The sequence below is a fragment of the Dipodomys merriami genome, unplaced genomic scaffold, assembly GCF_024711535.1.
Source record: "Dipodomys merriami isolate MVZ:Mamm:240054 unplaced genomic scaffold, mDipMer1.0.p SCAF_28, whole genome shotgun sequence".
Taxonomy (NCBI): domain Eukaryota; kingdom Metazoa; phylum Chordata; class Mammalia; order Rodentia; family Heteromyidae; genus Dipodomys; species Dipodomys merriami.
Genome location: NW_027204270.1, coordinates 19686393 through 19698501, shown reverse-complemented (window position 1 = coordinate 19698501; position 12109 = coordinate 19686393). Strand labels below are relative to the sequence as shown.

At 53.5% G+C, this 12109-nt stretch overlaps 1 protein-coding gene across 7 annotated transcripts in view; it reads left to right on the top strand.

Annotated features, from left to right (window-relative positions):
- Fhad1 (forkhead associated phosphopeptide binding domain 1) overlaps positions 1-12109 on the top strand; it is a 97269-nt gene that overhangs the window by 50018 nt on the left and 35142 nt on the right. For all 7 annotated transcript variants that reach the window (XR_011375598.1, XM_070037895.1, XM_070037894.1 and 4 more), the window contains 5 exons: positions 5866-5936; positions 8200-8352; positions 9129-9233; positions 9465-9572; positions 10167-10274. Coding sequence is in view for 6 of the 7 variants with exons in the window: in XM_070037895.1 (XP_069893996.1) it covers positions 5866-5936; positions 8200-8352; positions 9129-9233; positions 9465-9572; positions 10167-10274 (545 nt within the window). In the remaining variant the exon portion in view is untranslated. The remainder of the gene's footprint in view (positions 1-5865; positions 5937-8199; positions 8353-9128; positions 9234-9464; positions 9573-10166; positions 10275-12109) is intronic.

The window sequence follows — 12109 nt, the reverse complement described above, 5'->3', positions numbered from 1 at the left end:
GGTGGTGGTGGTGGTGGTGGTGGTAGTTATGGTGATGGTGGTGGTGATGATGGTAGAGATGATGATTTTGTTGTTGATAGTGGTAATGGTGGTGGTGATGATGATGGTGATGGTGGTGGTGGTGATGATGATGGTGATGGTGATGGTGGTGGTGGTAGTAGTCATGGTGATGGTGGTGGTGATGATGACGGTGATGGTAGTGGTGGTAGTCGTGGTGATGGTGATGATGGTAGTAGTGCTGATGGTGGTGGTGGTGATGGTGATGATGGTGATGGTGGTGGTGGTGGTGATGATGGTGGTGGTGATGATGGTAGAGATGATGATTTTGTTGTTGATGGTGGTGGTGGTGGTGGTGATGATGGTAATGATGATGGTGATGGTGGTGATGATGGTAATGATGATGATGGTGATGGTGGTGGTAATGATGATGATGGTGAAGGTGATGGTGGTGGTGATGATGACAGTGATGGTAGTGGTGGTAGTTGTGGTAATGGTGATGATGGTGATGGTGGTGATGGTGGCGGTGCTGGTAGTGGTGGTGGTGGTGACGGGATGAGGACAGTGGAGGTAAATGCAGGCATTCTTCACTACTGAGCACACAGATTCAGTGCGCCATACTCAGCGTGCCTCATGCTTGGTGTCAGTCTGCTCTGTAAGCAGGACTTGTTCTCCTCAGGGCACAAAAGAGGAGATGGTAGGAGATCTGGTATGCCTCACGTTACCACTCCTCACCACCTATGAACCCCGAGCACCTCTGTGTCCACCACTACCAAGGGACATGCAGGGACTGTCATATAGAGGTTCCTCGGTACTTGGCTCTGTGTTAGGTGCTTCATTCCTGAGTAGTTAGCTCTATGCTTTATTCCTGGGTACTAAGCACTGTGGTTGTGTCCTTGGGGCCTTCACTCTGTGTCAGGTGCTTTATTCCCAAGTGCTTAGCTGCTCGGTGCCAGGTGTTTCGTGAGTTGTGTGCCTCTGTCCCTGGCGCTCGATGAGGCAGGTGCTTCTGCTATCTTCATTTTAAGGAAGGGACGCAGGACTCGGTGTTAAGTACTCTGAGCTGGCAGGGTCAGGACAAGGGCTAAGATCTCTGATCCCCACATAATCCCGTCGGGACACGAGAGGGTGACTGGCCCACGCCTGTCTCCCACAACACAGGTCCTGTCTGTGTTGGGCAAGAAGAGAGCGGGGTGGTGGTGTTCCTGGGCTTGAGCTACCTGTCCGTCCCTGCGTGTCTGTGACAGAACGCCCTCAACTGGGCAAAGAAAGCCTTGTCTCGCAGTTCTAGAAGCTCCGGCCCCGAGGCGCTGGCCTGGCAAGCAGCGAGGCCCAATCCCGTGTCTCAGGGGAGGGGCGACCCCATGAGAGACACAGCGTGGGTCTCTTCCTCCTGCATGCCCACTACAGCCCTCATGGGACCTCCACCCTTGTGGCTCCATCCACCCCAAATCTCCTCCCTTCCACCGTGGACCACGGCGGGATGAAGTTTCCAGCCAAGCCTGGTGGGGACATTGAGACACCAGACCCATTGGGTTCTCCCGTGATGTTTCTGAGTTCAAGCTTTGAGACCCACCCACCGACCAGCGTATGAACTTCAGTGCCGTGACTCCTGCTGGCAGGCGAAGCCCCTCGGCTTGTCTGTGTGTCGGCTCGCCCGTGTGTAAAGTGGGCGTGCACTCCCGGCGATCCTCATCCTGGCACGGCCAGCCTTCCTGTGGTCAGCAGCCTCCAGTGGGTGCTGGTCTCACTTGGCCTCCCCGGGGGAGGCCGCAGACGGCGGTGTACTCCACAGCACAGCCCGACCTCAACCCCAGAGCCATCGTCAACCCTGCCCAGACTCCACCTGGCAGCTCCTTCACCCTCCCTCAGTGGGGCGAAAGCTGGACACACTTTCTAGACTCATAGCCCAGCTCCGGGTGGCCCCTCTGGGACCCAACCCGAGTCCTTCCTCCAGACCATTCCCCTCCCTGCCTCTGAGAAAGAGGACCCTGGCAGGGACACACACACGGCAAGCGAGCCTGCCATCTTGAGACAGGTCCCCAGGGAGCCAGGCCACCTGGACAGAGCAGAAGTAATCGAAGTGTCCCTGGGAGTTGCCCCGGGGCAGGCTGCTCACCGTGGGACAGGCCGAGGGGCTGCTGGAAGCGGCGGAGGGTGGCATGCAGGTCTATCCTCTGCCCACCCCTTCCTATCCACCCTTTGATGCTGGCCACGAAAGCACTTCTTTCTCTGCATGCTCTGGATGTTCCTGTCTATTCCTGCAAGGCCTTGTGGTGATTAAATGGCCTCTCTCCATACTCACTGGTAAACCACCCATTCTCAACTCTCCAAGACACACATATCTTTAAATGCAGAAGAAGAGGAAGAAGAAGAGGAGGAGGAGGAGGAGCAAAGAAAAGAAGAAGAAGAGGAAGAGGAGGAGCAGGAGGAGGAGGAGGAGGAAGAGGAAGAGGAGGAAAGAAAAGAAGAAGAGGAAGAGGAGGAGCAGGAGGAGGAGGAAGAGGAGGAGGAGGAGGAAGAGGAGGAGGAGGAAGTGGAGGAGGAGGAAGAAGAAGAAAGTTGCCAGAGGCACACTGAGCGCTGAGCGGGGCACAGGCAGGTGAGCGGGCTGGCAGTCCCCTCATCCATGGGCTACAGTGAAGAGCCTGTGCTGTCTCAGCCCCCACAGTCACTCTGCCTGGAGCCCGGGCCCCGCCCAGCCATACGCCCCATCCTTCTGGTGGGGCGATGGCAGGACACTGCCGGGCATGGCGCTTTCCTCGCCCAGCAGAGGGCCAGGCACCTAGGCTGGGATGCACTCCTCACCCTCCTGTGGCGTTTAAATCAGATCTCCACACTTCAGGCTACGGCTCCCTGCCTGCCACAACCGACCCTCACCTCACCCCCAAGCACCTCTGCCTTGCTTCTCTCTTCCCTCACCAGCCATCCAAGGAAGCTCTGTGACTCCAACGACATGTGCTGCATCTCCCCCAAAAGCTTGGCGGGACTACAGTCCCCCTAAAAGTTCCTAAGACCTCATCTCAACAAACAAGCTGGGGATGGAGGTATGTCCCTATATCTCAGCTGCACAGGAGACTGCATTTAGAGACTCACGGTCTGAGACCAGCACAGGCAAGAAGATCCTAGCTGGGAAAAAAAAAAATAACTAAAAAAGGGCTGGGAGTATGGCTCAAGTGGTTTAGAACCTGCCTAGCAAGTGCAAGGCCTGAGTTCACACACTAGCACTGCCAAAAAAAATTTTTTTAAAAAGGAATCCAAAAATTCATACAGAAGTACAAAAGACTGGATAGCCAAAAGAGCAATGCCAGAGGCCCCGCAGAACCTGGATGATTTCAACTTATACTACAGAGCCATCGTTAAACATTGCATGGTAGTTGAAAAAAGAAAATCTCCACACAGACAGCAATGGAGGGCACCAATAGAGGACCTAGAAATAAACCCACACGGCTACAACCACCTGATTCTCCACAAAGTCTCCAGAAACACACATCTGAGAAAAGATAGACTCGTCCAAAAATGGTGCTGGGAGCACCGGATGTCCACGTGCGCAAGACAGAGACTCCTCTCCCACTCAGTACAGCAATCGATTCAACATGGAACAAAGACTTTTTTTTTTGGGGGGGGGGTCCGGTTGTGGGGCCTGAACTCTGGGCCTGGGCGCTGTCCCTCAGCTCTTCAGCTCAAGGCTAGCACTCTATCACTTGAGCCACAGTGCCACTTCCAGCTTTTTTCTTTTTGCTTATGTGGTGCTGGGGAATCGAACCCAGGGACTCATGCATTGCAAGGCAAGTGCTCTACCACTGAGCCACCTTCCCAGCCCGGAACAAAGACTTTTAATGCAGGGCCTGACGCTACAAAACTACGCAGAAAACACTGGAGGACACAGGCACAGACAATGAATAGGACTGCAGTAGCTCCGAGAATAAGAGCAAGGACTGACAAAGGTGACTGCGTCAAATTAAAAGTCTTCTGCGGCCAAGGGAAAAAATAGCCTTAGAAAGAGAAAATTGTTGTCTGATTTTTCTATGACAAGGGACTAGTAGCCAGAATATAGATACAAAGGACTCCGAAAATTAAATACCAAAAGAACAAACAATCCAATTAATAAATGGGCAGATGAACTGAACAGTTCTCAAAAGAACAAATGGCCCCTGAAAAAGAAACGTCCTGCGTCCAAATCAAAATGAAACTGAGATTCTGTTGTAACTCTGTCAGAACAACCATCATCCACAAAACAAACCACGAAGGTCTGTGGGGGGAAGGAAGGAGGTGAAGGAGCCCTTATACATGGCTGGTGGGCTGTCAGTGAATGCAGCCACTATGGAAATAAGCACAGAGCTCCTCGGTAGGAGCTCCTCCTAGAAGCACCATATAACACCCTGTAGCCGCAGGCATCTGTGCAAATGAATGTCATTGGCATGGGACAGAGAGACCTGCATGCCCATGCTTACTGCATTGCTGTTCACAATAGCCAAGCTGTGGAGCCCTCCCAGGTGCCCATCAGGTGCTGAGTGAACAAAGAAGAAAGGGCGTGTCTACACAAAACAATGAAGTTTTGTCTAGCCATTAAGAAGAGAGAAACTAGGCAGGCACTGGTGGTTCACACCTATAGATCCTAACTACTCAGGAGGACTGAGTTTCAAAGCCAACCTGGGGGGATGGGAGGAAGGTCCAATAGACTCTTACCTCCAATTCTACAATGGAAAGAGAGTCCAGGATAATCCTGCATCTCTTTCACCTGCCAAGCTTGACGGTTCAAACCTATAATCCCTTGAGCTTCTGCTCAAGAAGCAGAAGCAGGAAGATTGCAAGTTTGAGGCTTGCATGGTCTATATCATACCCTGGGGGGGGAGGGGGCGGGGGAGGAGGTGGGGAATTACTTGCCAGATAGCAATGGCTCACACCTGTAATCCTAGCTAACCAGGAAAGTGTGTGAGACTCTTAGCTCCAGAAGTAGAGTTGCAGCTCACTAACCATGAGCAAAAAAGCACAGGGACAGTACCTAGGCCCTGAGTTCAGGCGCCAGGAGCAGCACAGGGAAAAGGAAACAAACAAACAAAAATAACCTAAGCCTCTGAACAAAGCCCCTTTTGCTGTGTAAGGTACATTAGTGGCCCCAGGATTTAGGAGTTGGCTTGAGGGAAGGAGCCATCATTCTTCCCCTCCTAATTCACAATTCTGCCTACACAACACCTCAGAAAGGTAGGTGTTCTCTTAATGGATTTTCATTTCCCATCTCAAAAAAGACTTTGCTTTGACCCCACCAAAGTTTATTAGCCTACTTTAAAAGTTGGAGACAGGCACCAGTGGCTTATGCCCTTCATCTTGGCTACGAGGGAGGCTGAGATTGGGAGAATCCAGATTTGAAGCCAGGCACAAAACCTCATGAGATCCTCATTCTCAACCAATAGCTGCGTATAGTAGTGCATGCCTGTCATCCCGGCCACAGTGGGATGCAGATCTTGGCCCAGGCATGTCTCTAGTTAGGAAGCAGTACCATATCTCAAAAATAGCCAGCACAGGAAAGGGTTGGAGGCACGGCTCCACGGTAGACAGCCTGCCTAACAAGTGTGAGGCTCTGAGTCCAAACCCCAGTCCTGCCCCAAAATGCTAAGTATATTAACAAAGTTGCACAGCAGCTCATACTGTCTCGATGGGAGGGCTGTGGGGCCTGCGTCCACCTGTCTGCAGACTATGTTAAGCCATTACACAAAGCTGAGTATGGTGGCACATACCTGTAATCCCAGCACTCAGGAGGCTGAGACAGTGTGGCCATAGCTCAGAAGAAAACAGGAAACGAGCATTATGCACAGTCCCAAGGAGGTGGATTCCTTCTTACCTTTTCCCCACTTCTCTCTTTTTAAGGGTTCTCCTTGTATCTGGTTTATCTTCTGGAGCATTATAAAAAAGTTAAAAGCCAGACTAAGGAACTTCAGGTAATTCTTTTAAATTCTTTTCTTCTTCCAAGTTCATGTCAGCTTTCCCCGGGGCATTTGGGTACCACTGTGTGTTTGAAATCTGGGCTTGCTCTGCAACCGAGGCACACCGCATCTTCCAACAGGTGATCCACGTCCCCACGTGCAAAGGGATCCAAACAGGAAGGCAGAGACCCCACCGGGCACTGCCCCTGTCTGGCCACCTCTGTCAAAATGCCAAAAAGGACCAGGCACCGGTGGCTCACACCTCTAATCCTAGCTACTCAGGAGGCTGAGATCTGAGGACTGTGATTCAGAGCCAGCCTCGATCGACAAATGTGAGACTCTTATGGCCAATGAACCGCCACAAAGTGGAAAGTAGAACTCTAGCCTTGAGTGAAAAAGCCACACAGAGATTGAATACCATCGGATTTTTAAGGTGCAGCAGAAGAGTTAGCTGCATGGTGAGGGCAGCAGGTTAGAAGGAGTGACTGGGTCTAGAGATGGGGCTAAGGATTGGATCGTTGAAAGCCTCAGTGGTACTCAACAACCTCAGTCTCCTGTGCACACACCCAGGGTCGGCCCCTGGCTCTGCTGAGCTTGGCTGGCCTCAGTGGAGGGATTCTGGTCTACTCCACAAGGCCTCCATCCTCTAGCAAGCCAGCCTGGTGTGCTCCCCGGGCCAATCAGGTCATGCTTTTCAAATCCTCTGTTATCAGCCCATTGGCCAAGCAAGTCATGTGGCTAAGTTCAAGGTCAGGTTACGCAGGCAAAGCCAGATAGAGAGGGAGGCTGGAGGGTCAGGGCTGCCGTTCCAATCACCTGCAGCGACCTGAGTCCAGGAGTCAGCAAACTGTCTGCCGAGGGCCAATGAGTCAATATCTTAGCCACCTGTCTACGGTCCCCATCATGCCTGTTCAAGCCCACTATGACAGTAGGAAGGCAGCCACAGATAACGGAAGTGTGTGTGGCTCCGATACACACAGTGAAACTCTACAAAAGCAAAAGCAGGCACTGGACCAGATCTGGCAGCCCCTGGCCCAGCCCATCCTCCTCCTTCCACAGAGATGGACTGCAGCGCCCAGAGAGGTCGGTGACCTTAGGTTGTCACACAGCAAACTGGGAAGATTGTCAAGACGAAGCCAGAATTTCCTTCTGTCTTCCAGTCCATTGCTTCTCTCACACCCAGCCAGCAGTGACTAAATATTCAGCTTCTTACTGAGCACCTACTTTGAATTAAGCACTACTAAAAAACTAGTGTCTAGGGGGCTGGGAAGGTGGCTCAGTGGTAGAGCGCTTGCTTGCCTTGCATGTATGAGGCCCTGAGTTCTATTCCTCAGCACCACATAAGCAGAAAAAAGCTGGAAGTGGCGCTGTGAACAAGTGGTAGGACGCTAGCCTTGAGCTGAAGAGCTGAGGGAGAGCGCCCAGGCCAAGTTCAGGCCCCACAACTGACAAAAAACAAACAAACAAAAAACTAGTGTCTAATTCATTTTCTAAATGAAGAGGCAACATGAAGAGTTGAGATTCTGTCTCCATCCTGAATTCAAAGTCTTAATATCGTGTGTGTGTGTGTGTGTGTGTGTGTGTGTGTGTGTGTGTGTGTGTGTGTGTGTGTGTGTGTGTATGTGTGTGTGTGTGTGTGTGTGTGTGTGTGTGTGCATGTACTGGGGCTTGAGCTCAGGGCCTAGGCACTGTTTCTTAGATTTTTCACTCAAGGCTTACACTCTACCACTAGAGCCACAGCTCCACTTGTGGCTTGTTTTGTTTTGTTTGGGTGGATAATTGGATAACAAGAGTCTCACAGACTTTCCTGCCCAGGATGGGCTGAGAATCTCCATCCTCAGATCTCGGTCTCCTTTTAATATCCTGTGACTCCCCCTAGCCTTGAACAGGCTAAGTAGAGTGTGCCAAGGTTCTCTCTTTTTTATCATTATCATTAAGTAGCTGTCCAGAGGTGATGCCATTTAACAAAACAGTTTATGAGTACAGTGCATCTCCACCAATGTCACCCCTTTCAACATTCTCACCCATCTCTCCCAACCCACCGCGTCCCTCACTTCACTGAATGTTGTAGGATATGCATTGCGTTCCTGACTGCATTCTCCCCTGCTTCTCTCCACTAGTCTACGCTTCTCCCCTTCATCCCACCACACCCCTTTCACACAGTCAGAGTAAGTAAGAATCTTCAGCATAAACTTTCGCCCTCTAGAATGGAAGAAATAGGGAAACATCTCCCTTGCCCCATCCCTGGCAGATCCATCTCTCTTCTCCATCTCTTCAGGTCAAGGTCAACAGTTCTCAGGAAACACAGCAGTCTTTGATGCAGGAAAAGCTGCGGGAGCACCTGGTGGAAAAGGAGAAGCTGAATGAGGAGAAGCTGGAGCAGGAGGAGAAGCTGAAAACCAAGATCCGGTTTCTGCAGGAAGAGAAGGCAGTAAGACAGCCTCTGTCACTTCCTGCTCTACTGGACCTTCCCAAAGGGCGTGGGGTGCTGAGGGCCTGGGCTGGAGGCAGGGAGGGAGCTCAGCAGCTCCCAGTCAGTGCTGTGGCTTTTCACCAGTTCAAGAGAATGAATACTTTGAAAAGGTTGTGTGTGAATCTTAAATGGGAAAACTCACAGCAAATGCCGGGCATCACTGACTCATGCCTGTAATCCTCGCTACTCAGGAAGCTGAGCTCTGAGGATCATAGTTCAAAGCCAGGCCTGGTAGGAAATTCTGGGAGACTCCTATCTCCAGCTAACCTCCCAAAAGCCAGAAATGGAGATGTGGCTCAAGGGGTAGAGCACCAGCCTTGAGCGAAAAGCTAACAGATCGCACCCAGGCACTGAGTTCAAGCCCTAGGACAGGTTCCCAAGCCTGCTTTAGAACTCGGGCTTGAGCATTAAGTGGGTTTGTGCAACTTCTCCCCAGTTGGGCATTAAAGCTATGACTTCTGACCTGCTAAGTGGGGCAGAGGACTGTCACTGTGAGAAGAGCCCCACATTCATTAGACTCAGTGCGGGAGAGCCAGTGCCATCCCCATGGTACAGCTAGAGAAACAGGCTCTGTCCTTAGAGTCTTGCTTATCGGGTTCTTCAGCCAGGAAGGATCCAAGGCCCCTGCCACTTGCTCCAAACCCCTGGACATGAGCAGTCCCGGGCAGAGCTGGCAGAGACCCGAGTCCTGCCATGGTCACCAGGGCTGACCGACACGCGTCCTTGACGTGCAGACCCTGGAGGACATTATTTCTCAAGAGAAAAGCCGAGGGAAGGAGGCCTTGGAGAAGGAGCAGCTGAGGGTCCGAGAGCTGGAGAGCCGCCTGGCCCACCACAAGGTACACAGCCGGGGAAGTAGAGTCAGCCTGAGCCCCAGTCCAGGCCCCAGAGCTGGACGGGGTCCAGGAGGGTCTCCCCTGGACCTACCCACCCGAGAACCCAGCACAGCTTTGCTGCCCCAGCCCTCCCGGGGGCGTGGGGAGGAGCGGAGGGTGGACGGCTCCGAGCTGGCAGAGTCACCTCCTGCCATGGCAACCGTGTTGTGTTCAGCAAGGGCTGTTGTCCCGCAGGCTCTGGAGAACAGTGTCACTCAGGAGAGAAGCAGAGCGAAGGAGGCGCTGGAGGCGGCTGAGGACCGAGTCCAGGAGCTGGAGAGCCGCCTGGCCTACCAGCAGGAGGTAAGGGGCGTGGGCCTGTGGGGGTGGGGGAAGCCCCATGGAAGTAAGCTTGGAACTACAGGGGAGGAACGGAAAGGTGTGGGACACTGACTGTCTCAGGGTCATTGGTCCTGGGCTGGGTTTGGCAGCTCTGGGGAGCCCTGGGGACTCAGGAGGGAGTCGTGGAGTCGAAGACTCAACACCCAATCGGGGCCAACATCATGATCCAGTTGGAGATGAGTCAGGAAAGGTTGTGTGGCTGCTTCTGCACACGGTTGTGTTCCTGCACACAGCTGGGCACCAGTGTTCACGCCTGTCATCCCGGCTACTCAGGAGGCTGAGATCTGAGCATCACAGTTCAAAGCCAGCCTCCAGGCAGACAGATCTGCGAGACTCTTTATTCCCAAGTCTGTCACCCCCTTGGGCCACCCCAGCCGCACCTGCTGAGGGCTGGGCCTCAGCACTAACAGACTGGGGGGGGGGGGGCTGGGCCCTCCCCTCTTCCCATCCTCATGGATGACATCCTGGCTTTAACCATCAGCATTGTTAACCCATCCATGCCTGCAGCTCGGCCACTTGGTGAGCAGCATCCAAACCTTTTGCTCTGACTCCCAGGCACTGGAAAACAGCGTGGCCCAGGAGAAAAGGAAGTCCAAGGAGGCACTAGAGGCTGAAAGGAGGAAAGTACAAGACCTGGAGAACCACCTGACCCAACAGAAGGAGGTAGGAGCAGCCAGAACCTTCCAGAAGGAACTCCTGAGCCTGGTTGCCTGCCACAGTGGCAACCATGTGGGTAGATGGTCCAGCAGAGGCTTTCAGGGGGTGGCCAGCATCCGCCACACGTTAACTGCCTTCCCCAGGGAGACCCCCAAGCCCTGCCACGCAGTGGCCTCATTGGAACATGGAGATAGAACACCCACCCACCCCACTAAGGAATGGGGGTGAAACCTCACCAAAACCGTGACCCGGGGAATGTCAGCAGGGCTCTGCAGACGCCAGGCCCCACCAGAGCGGGAGACAGCCTGGGGGACCAGGCCACCAAACGCTCCCATCCAGAGCAGGCCAACCCCAGGGCCCAGCCCACCACTCAGCCCCAATGCCCCCGGTGACACCCCAAATATAGAAGCTGGGGATCAGGACCCCTCAATGTCCTATAGTAGCACCTCTGTGAGCAGCACAGACTCAGCCACCACCACCACCCCTCCTCAGCCTCCCAGTGCCTCCAGAAACATGGCTGCAGGGGGCTCATTGAATTGTACGATTTTAATTCATCCTTGTACCATTTGACTTAATTCATCCATCTGTATTTCCCCATGCAGCCCTCCCCCTCCCCACACCCCATCCCACCATGCTGGGCCCATGCTGGGTACAGCGACAAGACAGCTCCCTGAGACCCGCTCCCCACAAAGGGAGGAGAACCACCATGACACCTCCAGCGCCCCAGCAGCACCGTCAAGCAGAGGGGCAGGTCAGCGAGGGGCCAGTGGACAGGGAGCCAAACCTGCAGGGAGAGTCGCCCACCACGAACTCGGTAGGACAGGAGGAGGTCCCCTGAGAGACGGGGGACCGGCCCTTGGAAGGTCCTTGTCCTGACAGCAAAGAATCTCAGTCCAGGACACAAGGAACAGGCAGAAGTTTATCTAGAGATCAAAGCAGAAAGCAAAGATGCGCATGGCATCGATTTGCCAGCAAGGATAGGCAAAGAGACGGGGCTGGCTGGTTTTGACACCAGGGTTTGTATGGTGATAAAAGGGCTTAGTAAACACTGTGAGCGCACGCCCCGTGCCGGCCATTTGGCCACCGATAGCTTGTCCCAGCCAGCCTTTCTGTGTCAGGCTGACCCCAACGTCAGTATCTGCTTTCTGTCATCTTAACAGGAATCTCTAGACCTGAGGAAGTCCCCAGCTGTGTTCTCAAGTGTGCTTTCTTCCCAGGGATACATTTCGGGCATACTTATCAGTGGGGCAGGAAAGGGGGACAAGGATGTTTTCTGTTCCTTGTTGTATCTCAGGGAGGGAGTGTAAAGCGTGAAGCCAAGGAGCCAGAGCCTGTGTGCTTCTAATCAATCTTCCCAGATACAGCATTCACTTGTGAACTCCCAGCTGCTGTCTCCCACACCTCCCTTTCCCAGCCTCCAGAGGGTGGGGCCTGCCAGAGATGGGGTGGGAGGGTGGGGGAGGGGAGGGGGAGAGGGTTTACAGAGGGGAGAGCACAGGGAATGAAACCAGAGTTGGGGTGGGTTGGGGGAGGAAGCAGTAAATGGCCTGGGAAGCAAAGACCAGGGGAGCTTGAGAGGGCTAAAGGATTTCATCCCAGGTTCAAGTCTCAGCTTTGCCCTCATGTGCTGTGTGACCCTGGCAAGCCCCTTGCCCTCCCTGTGTCCTCTAAAGTGGATGGAAGTCTGGTGAAGTGCTCATCCCCGTGAGGTCAGAGGCCAGGGCAGAGGCCATACCTGCCTGAGAAGGAGACCAGAGTCCAGCAGGAAGTGAAATAGAGCAGCCCAGACAGGGAGGCTCGAGCCAAGGCCGTCATTCTTCCAGGCCCCCTCCACACACACA